General features: G+C 38.1%; 1 protein-coding gene across 1 annotated transcript in view; it reads left to right on the top strand.

Annotated features, from left to right (window-relative positions):
• The window catches only part of TTC27 (tetratricopeptide repeat domain 27), a 175,054-nt gene that overhangs the window by 89,759 nt on the left and 64,388 nt on the right, over positions 1–20,907 (top strand). The window contains exons 11-12 of the mRNA XM_007450951.1: positions 6,984–7,079; positions 9,695–9,817. Of these exons, the coding sequence (XP_007451013.1) occupies positions 6,984–7,079; positions 9,695–9,817 (219 nt within the window). The remainder of the gene's footprint in view (positions 1–6,983; positions 7,080–9,694; positions 9,818–20,907) is intronic.

Raw genomic sequence — 20,907 nt, 5'->3', positions numbered from 1 at the left:
CCCTACATTGGAAGGCGGATTCTTAACCACTGGACCACCAGGGAAGTCCCAAGACAGTTTTGTTTATGAATGTCTTTGATAAAGCAGTAAATATTATTTTATTAAGTCTTCACCCTTGACAGCGTGCTTTTTAGTATTCTACGTGATGAACTGGGCAGTACTTGGAAACACTTGTGCTGCATTCTGAAGTACAGTGGTCGTCTCAAGCAAAGCCAAGCGAGTTGCTTTTCCTAGGAAACACTGGTTTTACTAAGAAGAACTATTGGCAGACTGTGGGTATTTGGCAGAAATTTTCTTAAAAATGAATGAAGTGAGCTCATCACTTCTAGGAAAATAATTGACAGTATTTCTTACCAGTCATAAAATTTTGAGCTTTTAAGAAAAAAGAAATGAGACTTTTGGAAATCTTTTATATGCAGTTATGAATTTGACAGGTTTCCAATACTTCAAGTACTGGGCTGAGAGTTTTCTTGTGAGATTATTGGTGATATTAATGCATACAGTTTTTAATATTATATGAAATATGTCAACATTTGTAAATCTGCACATTTTCCAAATGACTAATGCATGATGTGAAAAATCAAGCATGGGTAAAAGATCCATTCAAGGTTCAAGATACATCAGTGAGTAGTTTTTTGTTTTTTTTTAGACCAGCGGATTTTACTGTAACAGAGTATTTAATGTAACAGGGAAACATTCATTGATAGGATTTCAAATTCCACATTGCAGGTAACTCTAAGAAGCTACCACATTTTGAATTTTGATGTAGTATCAGAGAATAATATGAACAGTTAACTGAAAAAGCTGTTAACATGCTTCTCCCTTTTCCAACTACCTTTCTGTATGAGGCCAAATTTTCTTCATAAATTTCAACCAAAACATCATATTGTAACAGATTGACTACAGAAGATGGTATCAGAATCCAGCTGTCATCTATTAAGCCAGACATTAAAGAGAGTTGCAAAAATGTAACACATTGACAGTTTTTTGTTTTTGTTTTTTTTACTTTTTTCTTTGTGCCACTCAGCTTACAGGATCTTAATTCCCTGACCAGAAATTGAACGCGGGCCCCCAGCAGTGGAAGCTCGGAGTCCTAACCACTGGACAGCCAGGGAATTCCCAAGACATTGCCAGTCTTTTCAAGACTTTTCTTTTTGGGGGGAGGGAGATATAGTTATTTTTCATAAAACATATTATGTATGTTAATATAATACATTCATTATTTTCTTTTAGAATGGATTAATATTTAAATTTTATTCAGTTTTAATTTCTAATATGATAAATATTGATAGATGATAGCCCACACAAACAAAAGCTCTTTGGAGTTCCTCAATAATTTATAAGAGTTTAAAGAGGTCCTACAACATTATAAAGCAACTATACACCAATAAAAATTAATTAAAAAAATAAATATAAAGGGGTCCTGAAACGAAATGGTTTAAGAACTGCTAAGGTGTGTCTAAGGGTAATGTTCCAAGATCCTTGTCTGGGCTTCCTTGAAGCCTCTTTATGTTCATCTCTTCTGTCTGGAATCATAAAAAAAACATCTAGGCTCTCCCAGCCCCCATTAGTAGACCCAGCTCCTACCAGCCAACACATAAAAGTCTTTGGAACAGGAAGTAGTGATTAAAGATATTCTTGGCCAGGCCACACCCTGACTCCCATATTATGGGATTAGGTGGGGAAAAACCCAGTTAATTAGAGTTCTCAGTATTTTTCCAGTGAGAAGCTGCTTTTTATTTTCACAGCTCTGATAATTTCCACTTAGGAGGTAAGGTTTTAATGAAGCTGTCAACTTAGTGTTTGGAATCAGACAGGCTCACCTATTTCATAGCTTTAAACTTTGGGCAGGCCATTTTTTAAAAAATAAATGAATGAATGAATGAATGGCTGAGTTGGATCTTTGCTGCTGTGTGCGGGCTTTTTCTAGTTGCAGTAAGCTACTCTTCGTTGCAGTGCACGGGCTTCTCATTGTGGTGGCTTCTCTTGATGCGGAGCACGGGCTCTAGGTGCACAGGCTTCAGTAGTTGTGGCTCACGGGCTCTAGAGTGCAGGCTCAGTAGTTGTGGCACACGGGCTTACTTGCTCCATGGCATGTGGGATCTTCCTGGACAAGGGCTCAAACCCGTGTCCCCTGCATTGGCAGGCAGATTCTTAACCACTGCGCCACCAGGGAAGCCTGGGCAAGCCATTTTTTTAATCTCTCTGATTCCCTGCAATTTACAAGGTAAAACTGGATTAACAATAGGTTTAATGGTGTTGTTGATACTTAGTAGGTTGTTAATAGGTTTTGATTCTCATTCCCCTTGTTCCTATTAGAAATTTTCTTGGGCTTGGGAGTTTGAGATGGCAGTTAGCTTCACCACTCTGAATCATGGCGGAATGACTGCAGACTCCTGTCAAAGAGAGCAGTTCAGCCCAACTGTTGGATATATTTGATTAAGTACATATTTTTATAATAAATCCCACCCTCCTACACACACACACACACACACACACACACACACACACACACTCACATTGCACAAAAAAACAAGGTGATTTGGCATATGATCAATCATACCTTTTAGATTATCAGCTAATTTCTACTTGGCTCTTCAGAAAGTGGATAAACACTTTGATATCACACAAGCAAGAAAGAATATCCTTCAGTGAAAGTGTAGGTCCTTAGGGACTAGCTCTGTTCTTTTGAAGATATGTGTGCCATACTTTTAGATACGAGCACATAAATAAAGTCTAAATCATACCAGACCTTGTTCAGAATTGTCCTTCTATACTAAGTCATTTTCCATGTGCTAATTTTAAAATGTAGTCTTGATCTTCTCTAGTTTTTTGGAGGGGAAGATCTTTCTCTACTGAAAACAGAGCATTGAAAAGAGAGGACCCATCACTGTTTTCCAGGGTTTTATTCTTTTATTCCCCATTCCTTAGAGGTATCTCCTGACCTCTGGTACTGTGGCTCCTGGAAGGCTGGAGAGTCATTATTGTCTGGGGTTAGAGAATCTATATGCACAAGCACGTTGTCTCAAAGGACACTCAAAGTATAAATGCTTTGCGGTGGAGTTTGGGGAGAAAAAGACATTAAAAGGGAGTCTTAAAACTTGAAAACAGTTTCATATCACAGTAGTTTATACATCATGAGGTCATCTTTGGTGTCTCTCAGCAGTTATCATACCTGGATTTTCTGTGACTTGGCTGTCCCCCTACCTCCTGACTGAGCCCTAGACTCTTCCTTACTCTTTACTCATCGTCTTTCCCGTTTATCCACATTTCTTCTGTCACCCTCCTATGTACACTCTGCTTGCTTTCAACTCTTAATGATTGGTCTAGGGTATATTCACTTCTCTCTCTCTCTCCATTTTTGATGTTACCATTTTCCCTTAAAGGCAACTTCTCATACCAGTTTTAACTTATGACAAAGTGCCCATGACTTTCAGGTGTGAAATACATGAAATTTAGAAACTGGAGAGAGAAAATGGCAAGTGAAAGGGTAGGACACTGCTTTAGAGGTCATTTACCTCAATTTCTGGAGGGGTGTGAAAGCTTACAAAGTGCCAGTTTGTCTCTGAGCTACTGTTTCTGTCCACGTTCACACACACACGTATACACGGCAGGAGCTCGGGCTCGCTGTTCATTCAGTCCCATCCTCCTAGGACTCAATGTCTTGCCGTTGTCTTCCAGACCGCTTTGGTACAGTTTGCCCCTGAGGGATGAACCTGATACTTGTGTTCGGCTAATGGTACCTGAAACTAGCAACCTCCTCAAATGCTTGAAATTAAACAAAATACTCTTTTGATAAAGCCATATACTCAGAGTGTTTGGAGTGCAAAAGATCATTTAGAAAATCGTTTCGTAGATGAGTGCCTTTGTGTTTAAATGACTTGCTTGTTGGAGGTTGATCTAGAACAGCATGCAGGCCACTTCACCTATCAGTGTTCTTTTTCTTGTAAAGGGCTCCAGTTCATTTGACTATAATGAGATTATTCCAGAATGAGTCACTAGAAATAATCCTGCTCTGAAAAACCTAGAGATGAATTGTAAATAAGTCCCTGTATTTGGAGTGAGTTAGCAAATAAGAGAGTACTTTGAATTCAGTAGAGGAAATAGACAAATTAATTTGATGTTCTTGGTTTTATTGGTAGGTGAATCTTTAGGTGGTTGTCATATTTAAGGTAGGAAGAAGTATATTCTGTGCAGGAGTGAAAATAGGTTAGAATTCTGTTTTTAATCTTTATCATACACATGGCCTATTCGAGTTCTTATAAAGCATGGCTGTACTTGTACAGAGGCTTATTTATGGTATCAGATTCAAATAAATGTTCATTCTTTGCTCTCTCCGGTGGTCTCTGACATTTTGGAGAGTATCTGAGAGTACCAGAGACACTCTGAGACTATCTAAAAGTATCTGAGAGTATCTGAAATACATAATAAATCTGTTTATTAATAAATGAGGAAGTATTTACTGAGCACTGATTAATACGTTTTAGCTAGATGCAGTAAGTGCAGCAAACAGCATGAGTTTTGTTTGAAAATCAGATGTCTTGCATGTAATTAAGACTTCATAAAAGTAAATGTTGGGATGTTGCTTTTGGCTTTTAATTATTAAATAAGCATTATTTATTTTTTCTTTCCAAAGGAATAAAAATAATTTGATAAAAGGGAAAAGTTGCCTCCCTTAATGAAGTAATTCAGTGAACCTTCTATTTATGTATTGTAACCATATGTATTCAGCCAGAGGTTTTTCTTCTCTTCTCTCTCTCCTACAACTAAATAGCTTTGGGCAGAAGCATGCAACCTTTTTGCTATTAAGTTTCTCTGAAGTAAGGCCAGAAAGCTTTAAAAATATTTTGATCAAGATGGTTTAGGAGTCTGGTTATGACTCAGTTTGTTCTGACTGATTTGATTGAATAACATCTTGGATTGTCAAAGAAGTGATGTAATGAGTGTTTTCTCATTCTGCAGGGTATTCTTAGACTAACAAATGTATCTCCCACCTATTATAATATAGAGAACTTCCCTTTTCCCCCAGTTGAGGAGCAGTTCCCCTGCTCAGAAACTGGTCTCCTCTTACTTATAGTGGGATTTGTTAGATTCTTGTCCTTTTCTTTCTCCTGAGGAAGTTTGAACTTGCTACCTCTTACTATTTTTGTTGTTGAAATTTTCAATTTTAATTTCATAAAAACTTGAAAAAAATTTCAAACTTACAGAAAAGTTTTAAGTACAGGACCAACTGTCTTTTGTATCCTAAAGTTTTGGAAAGTAAGTTGCAAACATAGTGCTTCATCATCCTCAAATACATGGATGCTCTCCTACATAACTACAATATGTGCATTAACATCAGAAAATTAACGTTGACGTACTGTTGCCATCTAATCCTTATAAGACAGGCCTGTGAAAACTAGTCAATTGCCAAAAATAGAAAATTTGAGTACTGCATTATGCAAAAAAGGTCATGATAATTCACAGTTGAGAGGTCTCCATATAAAACAGAAAAAACATGTATGCGTACTGTATGGCAAATGAGGAGGCAGGTGAAGATGATCACGGTAATGGGACTACTGTCTGTGTATTTGCCTAGGACTCCCGAGCGTCTGCATTCACTTTGATGCGGAATATGTGGGGTCTTGTGATGACTCATCACGTGACTACCAGTTAGTGCCAGCCTTTGGCTTTGCATCTGGCCCTGGTACCTTTTCTCAGAGTCAGCCATCGTGGTCTTGTTGGTCTGCTTCTTGACATAGCCTCTTCGAGTTCAGTTACTTGGTACAAAGTACAGGTATTTCGGACCATCGGAGGGATTCCTCAGTGCATGCAGGTTGAAGCTGTCCACTGCACCTTAAGGGTGGTCTCACATGAATGAATGTCCTGCGCTATGTCTCTCTTGCTGAAGAGTAAGAGAACTCACCCTCTGTGATCAAATAGACACACGCTTTGATTTCACTTTATTCATTAGAAAATTCCTAAATGAAGTTCTTCATGTAATTTTTCTCTAATTTATGTTAGAAGGTGCCGTTGTCACAGTGACAGTATGGCTGTGAAATAGATATGCTGAAGAACAATTTTTCTTAGAAAAAGTAAAAAGGCTGATTAATAAGGCTAGTTCTTTGAAAGAACTATTATAGGAAACCTCAATTTAAAAAACTATTTTCCTGGGCTTCCCTGGTGGCGCAGTGGTTGAGAGTCCACCTGCCGATGCAGGGGGCAGGGGTTCGTACCTCGGTCCGGGAAGATCCCACATGCCGTGGACTGTCTGGGCCCATGAGTCATGGCCGCTGAGCCTGCGCGTCCGGAGCCTGTTCTCCGCAACGGGAGAGGCCACAACAGTGAGAGGCCCGTGTACTGCCAAAAATAAATAAATAAATAAAAATAAACTATTTTCCTGGTAAGTTTTAAATGTACAAATTTACATAGATGTTGATTAATTTAAAGTTTTTTTTGAACATTTAAAGAAATTCAGGGACTTCCCTGGTGGCGCCATGGTTAAGAATCTATCTGCCAATGCAGAGGACAAGGGTTTGATCCCTGGTTTGGGAAGATCCCACATGCCGTGGAGCAACTAAGCCCGCGTGCCACAACTGCTGAGTCCATGTGCCACAACTACTGAAGCCCACGTGCTCTAGGGCACGAGTGCCGCAACTACTGAGCTCGCATGCTACAACTACTGAAGCCCTCACTCCTAGAGCCCGTGCTCTGCAACTAGAGAAGCCACCGCAATGAGAAGCCCGCGCACTGCAACAAAGAGTAGCCCCTGCTCACCGCAACTAGAGAAAAGCCCGTGCGCAGCAACGAAGACCCAATGCAGCCAAAAAAAATAAAAATAAAAAATGAGATTCAAGAAAAAATTCACACATCCCATCACCTTATCAAAGTAACTTGTGTTCTTTATTGTTTATATGTCTGTTTTTATAACTTGCAATAAGAATCTTGTTTATATTAAAAAGTTATTGCACATATAGATTCTGATTATGATACGTGCTCTTAAGGCTCTTGCAGACCAATTTGAAGATAAGACTACGTCTGTATTGGAACGTCTGAAGATTTTCTATTGCTGTCAAGTGCCACCTCATTGGGCCATTCAGGTATTTTTGTTGTTGTTGTCATTGGGTATGGAAAATACTTCGCACTTGAAAGATTAACGCATTAGATGTTTATGTTTGAGTTTTCAAATATTTCAGTGAAAAGAATAAAAGTATCTAGCTGAGGATTGCCAGTTACTTCAAACTGCTATTTGAGTAAAGTGATATTAGACTTTTATAACATTAAAAAAAATTTAAACTAGATTAACTAGAACCACAGAAGTCTTCATTTTCAGTGTTTAAAAGCTCTTTAAGGACCTTCTGCTAAAGAATGAACCTTTTAAGCAAGTTGTGTACAAAAGGTAAAGGAAAGCATTTATTCAATACTTGATATTGTGAGATACCCTTAACTACACTCCTCTTTCTAATGATATGAGAATACCTAGTTTAGCTCCCACACCATGGTTCTCCTGTGTAAGAAGCGTCGGTTCTCTAGTTTGTAAAATTTTAAGCACTGAAGGCCACTTAAGATATGTGGTCCAGTTTAATTCTACAGAAAAGAAAATTGAGGCCCAGTGCAATTAACTGCACTTTTCCAATGTTGATCATATAGCTGTTCATGAACTACATCTCTATTTTCCCAACTTTCAGTCTAGTTTACCTCCTTTCCTGTATCTCCATTGGGCTGTAATTATTACAAATAATAACAGCCAGCTTTTACTGCACATTTATTATGAGGTACACATTTTGTTCTGCCTTTCACACACATTATCTTATTTTATTGCAACAATTTTGTGAAACAGCCCCATTTTACAGATGTGAAAGCTATGGTGCAGAGTGGCTAAGTGGCGTTAAATGATGCTAGCCAGAAATTTCTAGATGATTTAGTAACTATTGTCATTTTAACCAGCTTCCTGTCCTCTCTTGTGGATTAGGCACATAGGTAGTGATTTAGAACTATAAATGCCAACCCACAATTCAATGACTCAGAATCTCCATCATAAGATTTCTTAGAGAGTAGGTTATTCTTAAGCACAGGGTAAATGAGGAGGTTTATTACACATTGGGATTCATTTTATCTATTGAAGGCATCTCAATAAAACATAGGCACAAAAAAAGCTTTGTCATATCATCTCAAAAGGAGTAGCTTCTTCATCAGGAAGGTGTTAAAAGCTGGAACTTTTTGGCATGTTTTTGACCCTGATCTGTGAAATTTAAGTGCTTTGTACTGTGTGATTTGTGGTGTATAAACCTCTCAGACTGTTATTATGACAAAACATGTCTGTTGAGGGTGTAGCTGTTACTCTGTTTCTGAACAGAAGCATTAGGAAAATTAAATACTGTTGAAATAAATTTAGAATGTAGGCTAAGTGTTTATTTTATCTGCTTAGGAAGCTGTGGATTTTAGGATATTTGGGCAGTTAGATAAACATCCTCTTTCATTAAGAAATTAAATCATTTTTCTTTCATAATAGGGAGTAACCATATCTTTATGTATTATTTTTAAAGATCAAGAAGTAACAGCATAGTTTATTATAAAAAGAGAATTCATCTTTACTGCTAGCTAAAGATCATATCAGCTTAGATGTCATAACTTTCTTCATCTATTAAATGAAAGATTAAACTACTTACTACGTGAGCATTAAGATTTATTCCAGCTCCCATGTGCTATGTTCAGGTTTTGAAAATGTCCAACCACATATTCTAAAATAGCCAAATTCTCTTGTATTTCATAGGATACGGAAGAATTGGACCATCCCTTTTATTTATTTCAATAATATGTTAGTTTATAATTTTCAGGCATATTTCATTTTACTTTCTAAGTTTGTTAGTCCTGCATGTTCCATGTCCATTAGCCTCTTAACTCTTAAATATGTATTGAATTTTGAAATCAGACCTTCAAGAGTCTCACCTACTTTTTAAACCTTTTTAATATTGTTTTTCTATTCCTGCAGGTTGGATCACTTGTAATATACAGTATGTTTATTTTTGAATGTATTTAACCTTCACTCACCTTACCATAATTTGCACCCTTTTATCTGCCAAGGACTGGGAAATTAGTAGCTAAGTTTTTTAGGATGTGCTTAAAATAAATTAGTGTTTTCATTTTCCTCAGCTATATGCCCAGAAGTAGAATTATTGGATCATATGGTAGTTCTACTTTCAGCCTCCTGAGGAACCTCCATACAGTTTTATGTAGTGGCTGCACCAGTTTACATTCCCACCAACAGTGCAGAAGAGTTCCCTTTTCTCCACACCCTCAGCAACACTTATCTCTTGTCTTTCTGATAATGGCCATTCTAACTAGAGTTTTAAAAATTGATTTATTGGATATCAGCTTTACAACAGAGATTGTCATATATAGAATCTCTAGGTAATGAAGAAATACAGATTTTGCGTTTTAAGTTCTGAATTCTTGGGAAAAAATTGATATATTGAGTGTTTTGAACAGTTCCTGTATCGTTTTTTAATTCCTTACCCCCTCTAAAGAGGCTTGCTAAAGTAAAGGTAAGTATTGAATGATTGCAAATTTATAGTTAGTAGAGGTTGAATTGTAGAAATTAGGCATTTAATACAGTAAGCAGATGCTTAAAATGGCAGATTGGATATACCTACAAGTGGAACAGGAATCTGTCTTTGTGTAAAGGATTGTTCATTATTTTAACTTGATTTTCTAGCGCCAGCTTGCAAGTTTACTCTTTGAGTTGGGATGTACCAGTTCAGCCCTTCAGATATTTGAGAAGCTAGAAATGTGGGAAGATGTTGTCATTTGTTATGAAAGAGCTGGGCAGCATGGGAAGGTATGTAATAGTAAAATTCTGTGTACTGGCCAGGGCCTTTCATCTTTGAGCATCTTCTCACTTGTTTTTTAAGCCTACTTTTGCCAACAGTTCACTTATATTCCTTTTTTCACTTTTTTCCCCAGAAATCTTTTTAATGTTTTCTCTGATTTCCGTTGGGGCAGATTATTTTGTCTGCATGTGTATGTGTATATAAAAGAGAAAAGCAAGGCCCAAAACTGATACAGTATTTGATGTTTGTGAATAAATACTGAAAGCATTAAACACATTGCACCTTGTGATCTCTTTCCTTTATTAACTCTCCTTCTGTAGACAACTTCAAAATGAACTATTAGGAATTATCTTAAGCACCACTGTGTTGCCTTATGATCAGAGGCTGTGGGTCTGAAGGAAGGTTACCTAGGAGGGAGGGCAGCTGGCTTGGCCTGTAGAAAATCCAAAGGGTGTGACAACCCACCCCGCCTTGGGGCAGAAGAGTTGTCAAGTGTGTAATGCACATTTAATTCCACCCTTAAATTGGGTCAAGAGAGAAAATGTTGCCATATTTGCATCTGTTATTAATCTATTGTTTTTTCCCTCATAAATGAAAAGATTTTTAAAGAATAAAGGACTATGCAGTGTATGTATGTTCAATGGACACATTGAAATCATTTGTTAATTTTGGATTAAAATTTTAAATGGCTAAATTTCTATCATAAATGTAGTACACAGGCAGAGTAAAACCCACAAATTGGATCATTTGTGTCTACAGTCAGCCTTTTGCCGTTACCCTGAAAAAGAGAAATGGTGGTACATGTGTGTCTGTTTCTTAAAACCTTTCTAAGTGTGTGTATTTTAGACTAATAGTAAAAGTTACATTCCTTTCACTAATCACTAATGTCAGTGAACGTCTTTGAACTGTATTGGGTTAAGGAGAGACTCTACCATGGTGATAACATTTTACTGTAGAAGATTATAGAATTATAATATTTTCCTCCTGGGAAAGGGCTCCATAATCATGCATTCCATTTTCCTCCTTTTCCAGGTAAGGAAAGGAGTCTCTAACGATTTGGGTTAGGTCACAAGGCTAGTTATTGATTAATAACTTAAGAGACCACATGACGTAGTGGTTAAAAGCATAGCCCAGACTGCCTGGATTCAAAAGCTAACCTTGGCACGTGCTAGCTTTGTGATATTGGGGCAGGTTACTGAAACACCCGCCAGCCCCCAAGCCTCAGTTTCCTCATCTAGAGGCACATAATCTATCTACCTTACAAGTTTTTGTGACATAATGTATGTAGACTACATAGAATGTTGCTTTCCTCATAGTGCTGTGTGAGTGTTTGCTGCTATTACTGATTCTAAGACATGTTTTTCACATTTTAACGTCTTTGAATTTGGAATATATCTATCGCTTGATGGCATCTGTCAGTCGCTGTCAGTCAGGTGGCCATTTGGCCAGGTTGTAATTGCTTGTGCTTGTACAAGTTTAGTTGTAGCTATATTTAGTATCATCATTTCAATTGAGTTATGTACACAATGTCAGCTCTACATATGTTGGGTTTAATTGCCGTTTAAGATATCTTCAAAAAGATTCCATTATGATATGGTGTTGAAACACAAAGTTATTGAACACACAGTAAAGGACCAAAACAAGGTCAAGAGATGTGAATTTAGCATTAGTGAAGTAAACATGTGCCATTGGCAAAATCATCACAGTTCCATTTACTTTTCTTTAATAACACTAAATGGTTTATGGCAGCCAAGAAAGGAAGACATCCCAAAGTAAATGAAGCTGTGTTTTGTACTGAGATCTGTGAAAAAATGGTTGCCATTTAAAATGTCAAGCAGCGTATTGAAGGCAGGAAAAATTGCCAAATTTTTCTAAATAGATTTAAAAAATATCAAAGCACTAAGAGGCTGATGTGATTCATCCAAGGCATTGCGTCATAATTTAATTGAAAGCGTTTTTTCTTTTTTTTTTTGCGGTGCGCGGGCCTCTCACTGTTGTGGCCACTCCCGTTGCGGAGCACAGGCTCCGGACGCGCAGGCTCAGCGGCCATGGCTCACGGGCCCAGCCGCTCCGCGGCATGTGAGATCCTCCTGGGCCGGGGCACGAACCCGTGTCTCCTGCATCGGCAGGCGGACTCTCAACCACTGCGCCACCAGGGAAGCCCATGTTTTTTCTTTATTAGTTACGAGTTAGTCTTACTATTGATGGCATCTCACATTTGATGAAATATAGTATTATGTTTCTTCAGGGACTTAAGTTTTTTTATTTTTTTTTTAGTGCCCATTGTCTGGCACACAGGTAGTACTCAGATATTTGTTTAACAAAGAAATGAATGGATGAATGAATGGTATCTTGTCTCCCAGGATACCATTGATGTAGTTCCCATTGCATCATTCTTCACATCAGTCAGTGAACAAATAATAACTGTATATAAAAATATGGAAGTTTTTGAAATAGTGATTTTTGAAATAATTAAGCAAGTTGGTGAATCACAAATACCCAAAGCACATTTTGAAATATTAAATTTATTTAATTATTTTTAGAAAGTATGGAAAGTAGAGACTTTCTCTTATTGTAAAAGAAAAAATGTGAGTCCATTCCTTTGGGTGGATGGACTATGGAATGGATTTGACTATGTTTCCTAAAGTAGTTGTGGCATTATTATTTTTTAAATTTGCACATAACCTTGTAAGAAATGTCTTATAGTAATGATAAATTCCTATGTTTTTAATCACTCTATAAAATATGCATATTTTAATTTTTAGGAATGTATAGTCATTTACTTTGTCTCAAGTCTTTTGTGAGTTACAGCCAAACATCCTTCAAAATCTTGATACTAGCTTTTTATTTGCCACATAAAAGACTTCCCTTACCTGTTTATCTTATGCTGTATTTACAGATCAGCTTAATCATAGACCCTAAAAACGTTTGCATCAAGTTGGAAGCAAATGTTTTATTTCTAAAACAGCTAAGATTCTTTTAGTATTTGGTTGTGTGCCAGTAGTTGTCACCACATTTTGATTTAAGTAGAAGTTTGTGAAATTTTAATCCTTGCATTTAGAGCTTAATGGCATAATTTATTTTTAAAAGGCAAATTCGGAAAAGTATCTAAGTCTAATTATTATGCTCCGGTGCTCATGTTTGCACCCCACTGGTAAGATCTCAGACTTTCTAATTTAGAAACTACCTACAGAAATTCTCGTTATTTAATGACCACTGGCAATATAGCTAAGATTAGTTTTGCTTGACCTTGGGGTCAGAACTGGTTCTCATCTGCTAGCATTTAATTTTTTAAAGCTATTTGGCACACTGCAGTTTCCCCAAGGCTTTTCTATAACAAAATTTTTATTTTGTTGCTCAAATTGGGTCCATAAGTGAAAAGACAAAGACTGAGCAGGCGTAAGCTGCCTGGAGAGGGCAGGGGGGAAGGAAGTGGAGAGATTCAGGTTGGGACCTCTCTTATTTTCCCTTGTTTCTAGAAAACAAGGCTTACCTGAGATGCAGAGCCTTATCTTTCATTATGCTACAGTTGCAGATCGTCGTAGCCTTTGGGCGTTAACATTTTTTTCCTTTAAATTGCCAAGTAAATCTTTTATTTCTAAAACAGCTGAGATTCTTTTTAACATTTGGTTGGGGTTTTGGGGTTTTTTCTTCTAAGATAGTTTCTTTATATGATTTAAGAGAGTTCCCACAGGTTCTTTTCTCACGCTACAGTCGAGTAAGCTTCCTAAAAGGCAAATCTGATCTTGTTGTTCTGACTCTTCAGGAACTTCACCGTGTCTCCAGGATTAACTCAGAGCTCTTTAGCGTGAGTGGTCTTTACTTCATGATCTGACTCCTGCTTACCTTGCTAACTGCATTGTCTACCTACTCTTTAAAAAAAAAATTTTTTTTATTGATTTATTTTGGCAACGCCAGCTCTTAGTTGTGGCATGCGGGGTCTTTGTTGCCACACATGGGATCTTAGTTGCGGCATGGGGGATCTAGTTCCCTGACCAGGGATCAAACCCGGGCTTCCTGCATTGGGAGCACCGAGTCTTAACCCCTGGACCACCAGGGAAGTCACTACGTACTCTTTTATCTCTGCTTTGTCCCCCTTTGTACTCACTCATCCAGGTTGTGCCCAAAGTTCTGGTAGGACTAAACTACTTGTAATTCTTGAATTTTCAGCATTGTTTGACCTCAAAACCTTTGCACATGCTATTGTCTGTCTAGAACTTGTCCTCCTTCGGCTCACTCCTTATTCTTCAGATGTCTCTTTGGTGATTGCTTCCTACAGTGAACTTTCCGTGAAATCTCCCTTGAAGATTTGGTGATATTCTCCTGTGTGCTCCTGTAACACCCAACAGTGCTTTTATCCTTCATGTGCTGGCTTAGCTCACCTGCTAAACTGTAAGCTGTTTAAGAGCCAGACTTGTGTCTATATTATTTATAGCTGTCTCGCCAACACTTACCACAGGCCTGGAGCCTAGGGAGAACTTAAATATATTTGCTGAATGAATGACTAGTAGGTGTTCGTAGAATAGTGATTGCATTGAAGCAAATCTCCAAGTAGACACTCCTTATGGACTTTACATGTGGTGAAAGATACCGCTGAACCCCTGCTATATATTTTCTCTCCAAAAACAAATTATAACATCTCACCCCTCCCATTTCAACCTTTTAATTTTAGGAATAGAAATAGGAGCCTTCGAGAACTTTTATTTTTGCTCTGCAGATGCTAAGATACTGTGAGCATGCTGTTATTATGTAATGCAATTTTGAGAGCCTTTTATGTACTACATTCTTTATAGAATTATTTTGTCACTGTCATTTAATATTTGTAACAGCCTACAAAGTATGAATTGTTTTTGCCACTCTACTGATTAGCCTTAGTAAGTGGCAGATTTTGGAATCCAAGCTCAGACCTTCCTTTCCTCTAAAGCCCACACTGCTTCCCCAGCATCTGCCCCCCATCCTGGTTGTTGTTAATCCCTTAAAATTTGATGGTCAGTTTGTAAGTTAAAACCTGTTGTGTTCACTTGAATGAGGAAGATAGGCAAAACAACTGAAAATATAACTTGGTGTACAAATAGGAGATGATCAGCTAATTGGATAACAAGGGCTGTTTTTAATTATTCTGTTTTATCTTGGACCTGGAATATTTTTGTTGGCAGGTACCCTTTGAAAAATCGAGCCAGAGCGTGGTGCAGTTACACACATAAACGTAAAGAGCAATTAGTGAATAGTTGGCTCAGTCAGAGAGTGAATAAGACTAGGCATCACCCCACGGAAAAGGGGAGTGAGCGACTGGGGTGAGATGAAGTGTTTTGTACTTTTCACCTCTCAGTTGCCTCTTACAGAACAAGAATGTAGGCTAGGGATAAACTGCCTTTCTGCTAGAAGGATTGTATGTGACAGCCATAAGAGTACAAGGTTCTCTGGTGCTCTCTTAGTTCTGCCCTCTCGTCCCATTCACTGCGTCAAGGGCAGTAGAGCACCTTTCTAGTGGTCCAGCTCCCTGTTTTTGAGAACCAGTCTCTGCAGTAGTAAAAATTAGAATCCATTTTCCTCTGTGCTTCAGAGGAAAAGACTGAGTTAGACTATGCCCAAAGTTGTTTGAGCTGTACGCACAACACACACACACACAGACACACACACACACACACACACACTTTTAAAAACCTGAAGCTATTGTCAGATGGCCAAATCTAATTCATAATATGACTTTAAATTCTTAGCCTGCCATTTATTGGTCCCCTTGGAGCAAACCTCTGCTTGTTAAGCCTAATTCTGTCATTTCTGTAGTCCTCAAATGCACTCGTTATAATTAGTACCATCTCTGGGTCTAGAGCTCATTTCCCCACCTTCATTTTTTTGCCAGGAGAGCTTCCTGTAGTTGTTGGTCTACCAATTCCTCTACCTGCATACTGACCAGATGCAGTGTCAGATGAGGGCCACTCTTATCGCACATTAGAATTTTTAATTCCTTCCCCTCATTCACAAAATCAAGGCCCAAATCGCAGCCAAGAGGGGCAGTTTGTTTTGATAATTCCTTCTGACTCAAGTAGGAATAATTTTCTTGAAATGTTTTATTTTTCTTTTTATTAGATACTGAACTGAACTTTCACCCATATTCTTTACCCCAAATGCAGAGCCTTGTCTCTGACAGGGCGCTTCCTGGAATCCTAGTGTGCTTAGGGTAGGGTCCCTGCTTCAAACCTGAATATCCCATATAACAGCTTGTAGAAAAATATACCTTCATAAATGTAAGTGAGTCCCAATATGGCATATTTTTCACTATATTAACTTTTTTCTTGCATATATCTAAAATTCTCAGTTACCTCTCAACACTGGACTGTTTGATCAAAAGGTACATCACCAGGGTACGGAACTCAGGCTGTCAGTTTTGCTCCTCGGTATTTTTAGTCCTAAGGAGAGTCACATCTTAGGTGTGATTACTTGCGTGAGAAGGGCCTGTGAAATTCAGATTCTGCTGTATGAACTCTCTGTTTGCTAGGACTAACTTGTTGTTAGATCATTCCTAATTTAGTCATGCTCAGTGTTGATGTCAGCCAGAGCATGTCCCCAAAATGTTCTCCCTTTGTTCTCAATAGGAAGAATCTTTTATGTCTCTATTTAGAATCTGGAGCCCTTTGTGATTTCAGTGTTAGTTTCAGTTGAATTCATCCCACATTTATAGAGTACCTGCTGTGTGCTGGGCAATGGTATTCCAAAGATGAGAATGAGAAAAAAAGTCACCTCCAAGGAGCTTATAGTCTGATAGTGCAGATATTTGTGAGCAGAATACTTTAGTATAGTGTGACAGATGCTAAGATGGAAGTGTATAGATTCCAAGTTCTATTTAGCCAGCAAAATATTTCTCCCACTGCTATCCTTCTATAAAGCAACATTCTACTCAGTTTGTATCTTGTACAGATTCTTTCTCTGAGATCTACAGGGCCACCTCCTGTGATTCTACACATTTTCATAAAAAACTGATGTTTGGTTAAAATCAGCCTTGAGTGGAAAAATTCAGCTTTAACCTTGTAGCATCAGTACTTTTCCCCTTTGTCCTTACTTCCTCCAGTCCTGTTACATGAACACCTGGGTTACATAAGCACCTGTTTAACAGATGACAACAGCAATTCTTCTGTCTTTGGAGAAACTGTACACAGTGACTAATACGATTATTTATAGAAAATTTTAATGTTTCTAGAAGCTGTGTCAAGTTCCTTTCCTTCTTCCTAGTAGTGAAGCCTCAAGCATCTTGCTTTCCAATCTGGTTTTCCAGTGGAGGGATTGAGAAAAAACACAAGCATTAGTTTAGGGCTTACCGTGTGCCTGACAAAATGCTAGGTACATTTCACATCTAATTCTTCATCTTAATTTTTGGATATAAATTTGTTATTTATTTATTTATTTGGCTGAGTTGGGTCTTCATTGCTGCGTGTGGGCTTTCTTTAGTTGCGGCGAGTGGGGGCTACTCTTCATTGCGGTGCGCGGGCTTCTCATTGTGGTGGCTTCTCTTGTTGTGGAGCACAGGCTCTAGGCATGCGGGCTTCAGTAGTTGTGGCATGCAGGCTCAGTAGTTGTGGCTTGCGGGCTCTAGAGCGCAGGCTCAACAGTCGTGGCACACAGGCTTAGTTGCTCCACGGCATGTGGGATCTTCCCAGACCAGGGCTGGAACCCGTGTCCCTTGCACTGGCAGGTGGATTCTTAACCACTGCGCTACCAGGGAAGTCCCTCACAGATCTTCTTATTGTTAGAAGTCTATAGAATGAATTATGCAACACAGTTTTCTAGGGACATGTTAGGGCCCTTTTGTTGTAAGAGAACCAACATATACTAGCTTAGGCAAAAAAAGGAATTTATAGGTCCATGCAACTGAAAATTCTAGTAGACCCATCATGATAGCCGTATCCAGGGGCTGAGATGATGTTATCTCTCAAAGAGCCAGGCCAGATGGTCCCTGGAAGCTCACGGTTAGTAATCCCAGTGGAAAAATACAGTCAATTCCATGGCTGTAACAGAAAAGTTCTGAACTGCCTGAGCATGTGCCCTTGCCTCTGATAGGCCCTACCCATACCACACGGAATGGTTTCCCCTCAGGGAAGAGGAGTTCTGTAATCAGAAGATCAGAGAATGGATGCTGAGCAGGAGACAGAGCAGTTAATGTCCACTGTAGGGTGGGAGTTTAATTTTCTAAATCTGAAGTTGCAAGAGGTATTTTGTTTGGCTTACGTAGTGTTTTGAAAAAAAATTAGAGTAAGCATTTTCAGGCAATTTCATCTAAAAATCTAGATTTCTTCTCTTAAAGAATCAAATGATGTGGAAACATTGGGGCAGATTCCCGTATTATTGTGCTAACTGGCTGGAGTTGAGGAGTGGCTCCTTCCTTTGTCTGTTCAATTGCCAGCCTACTTTATTCATTCTCAATAATTGGCAAGAATCTCTGGGCATTTGAGTGAGTGACTCTTGCTCTAAGCACTGCAGGTTTTCCTGGTAAAGTAAGGAGAGTGTTATTCAAGCCATAATTCATAAGGTTCTGTGTAAGTCTTGGCTGACTTAATTTTATGCTGAGATTCGCTGTGCCTAGTCATTGCTGTAAAGTTGTATTAAGAATAGTAATTAGTTGTGTGGAATTACAAAATAAAATAGATATGTAAGATATGTATATATGTGTGGGTAAGGGAATGGTCTTTGGGGTTTGCAGGTTCCTGTAGGCACCCCAGGTGCATTGAAGCCATTTGCCACTTGAAGTAGGCCTTTGCATGTTTGGGAATGTATTTTTATCCTACTTCATAGATGTTAAGATGACAAATTTCTTGTATTGTGTAAGAACATACATCTGTGTTTTCCAGTAGGGAAGCCAGAAATACCAAAGCTTTTCACATTCTGTGAAGATTTCTGACCACCCACATTTTGACACTGCAAAAGTGGTATTACAAGCCCTTGTGCTTTATTTATGTTCACTGGGCACATCTTTTGTAGTTCTTTATTTGGTAATAAATTATATAAATTGAGTGGATAAGTGGAGGAGGGAAGAGAAAATAGAACATTTTGGAGAGAGTGAGGAAGACTGAGGGTGTGACTAATTGAAGAGAGCAAATATATTGCCTGCAAGCATTGCCCTTGGGGAAGATAAGTCTGTCGGCAGGATGAAGAGGTGTAAGTGCTCAAGTAGAAAGAATTGACTTATCTAAAGAAACGTGGGATAGGAATTTGAGGAAGAAAGAGGCCAATTTAGACTAAGCAGAGTCACTGCTCTAGTGTTTCTTACCTTCTGGAAGCTGCCCCACTCTGGCCCTCCATACCCATCTTCCAGAATTGATATTATTTATTATTGATATATAGGCATTTATAACTGTAAATTTTCCTCTAAGCACTGCTTTCTCTGCATCCCATAAGTTTTGGCATATTATATATTTGTTTCCATTTATCTCAAAGTGTTTTCAGTTTCCCTGTGATTTCTTTTTTGACTTACTGTTTATTTAAGTGTGTTGTTTAATTTCCACATATTTGTGAATTTCTCAAATTTCTTTTTTACTGATTTCTAATTTCATCCCATTGTAGTTGGAGAATATACTTTGTGTGACTTCTACACTTTCAGATTTATTGAGACATTTTATGACCTAACATACAGTATATCTTCTGGAGAATGTTCTGTGTGCACTTGAGAAGAATGTGTATTCCACTGTTGTTGGACAGAGTGTCCTTTAAGTGTCTGTTGGGTCTAGTTGGTTTATAGCATTGTTCAAGTCTTCTATTTCTGTCTTCTGTATAGTTGTTCTATTCATTATTAAAAGTTGGATATTGAAGTCTCCAAATATTATTGTTGAATTTGTATTTCTCCCTTCAGATCTGTCAGTTTTTGCTTCATGTAATTTGGGGCTCTGTTGTTAGGTGGGTATATACTCGTAACTATTCTATCTTCTTGATGGAGTGAATATTTATCATTAAAATATGCCTTTCTTTGTTCTAGTAACAATTTTTATCTTAAGGTGTATTTTGTCTTATATTAGTATAGCTACTCCAGCTTTCTTTTGGTTACTGTTTCCATGATGTGTTATTTTCCTTTTTATTTTTTAAAAATTTTCAATCTGTTTGTATGTCTGAATCTAAAGTGTGTCCCTTGTAGACAGCATTTAGTTGAATCATAATTTTAAAATCCTTTCTGCCAATCTTGCCTTTGATTGGAGTATTTAATCCCTTTACATTTAATTTAATTACTGATAGTGTAGGATGTGTGTTGGTCATTTTGTTTTCTATATGTCTTTTTTATTTCCCCATTACTACCTTCTTTTTGGCTAAATGGATGTTTTCTACTTCTAGTATACCATTTTAATTCCATTGTCATTTCTTTTACTTTTTTTTCTTTTTGAGTTTCTTAGTCCTTGTACTAGGCATTATTTAAAATAGCAGATTTTTAAGTCCATCATATGGACATCCTCAGGGATGGTTTCTACTTTTTTTCCCCATGTAAGGGCCATACTTTCTTGTTTCTTTGTGTAGTCTCAGATTGGTTAGCTTAATGGTCAGCTAATGATTGAACAGAAAATTCCTTAAATGCCTAAATTAAGAAGTCTCCCAGTCTTTGATGGTGGGCTCTGGGTGTGTGTGTGTTGGAGTATGCTTTCAACACTTAGCCAGGCAGTTGACAACTCTGCCTTAGCATTCACTAACTGCTTGTGCAAAGCCTCAGGGTCAGCCTGAGGTGAGAGCATAGGGCCTTCTCAGGTCTTTCCTGAACATGTGCACAGCCCTACACATACATGGACTTCTAGATTCCCACCAATATGGTGGAGTTTTTCAAAGCCCTTATGTATATCTCATTCCCTTATTTTCCTTTAAGTGTTTTGTATAGCCTATTGTTTGCCCCAGCTGTTACTACCTCAGGCAGCTGCAGAATTAATTAATTGTCTCTAATTGTTTTTGACAGAGGGTAGTCACTGGACAAGTTCAGAGTTAGGTTAAATAAAGACAGCTTTGCAAGTGGGCTCTTCCAGGGAACCACCAGACAGTTTTCTGGGAATGAAACTTCAAAGGAGCTCCAAACCCATTTTGTTCCCTCTGGTGGCTGCTTGGCTGATAATTTTCCCATGATAATATGCTGTTG

The sequence above is a fragment of the Lipotes vexillifer genome, unplaced genomic scaffold, assembly GCF_000442215.2.
Source record: "Lipotes vexillifer unplaced genomic scaffold, Lipotes_vexillifer_v1.1 scaffold776, whole genome shotgun sequence".
Classification (NCBI taxonomy): domain Eukaryota; kingdom Metazoa; phylum Chordata; class Mammalia; order Artiodactyla; family Lipotidae; genus Lipotes; species Lipotes vexillifer.
This window is presented reverse-complemented; position numbering and strand designations above follow the sequence as displayed.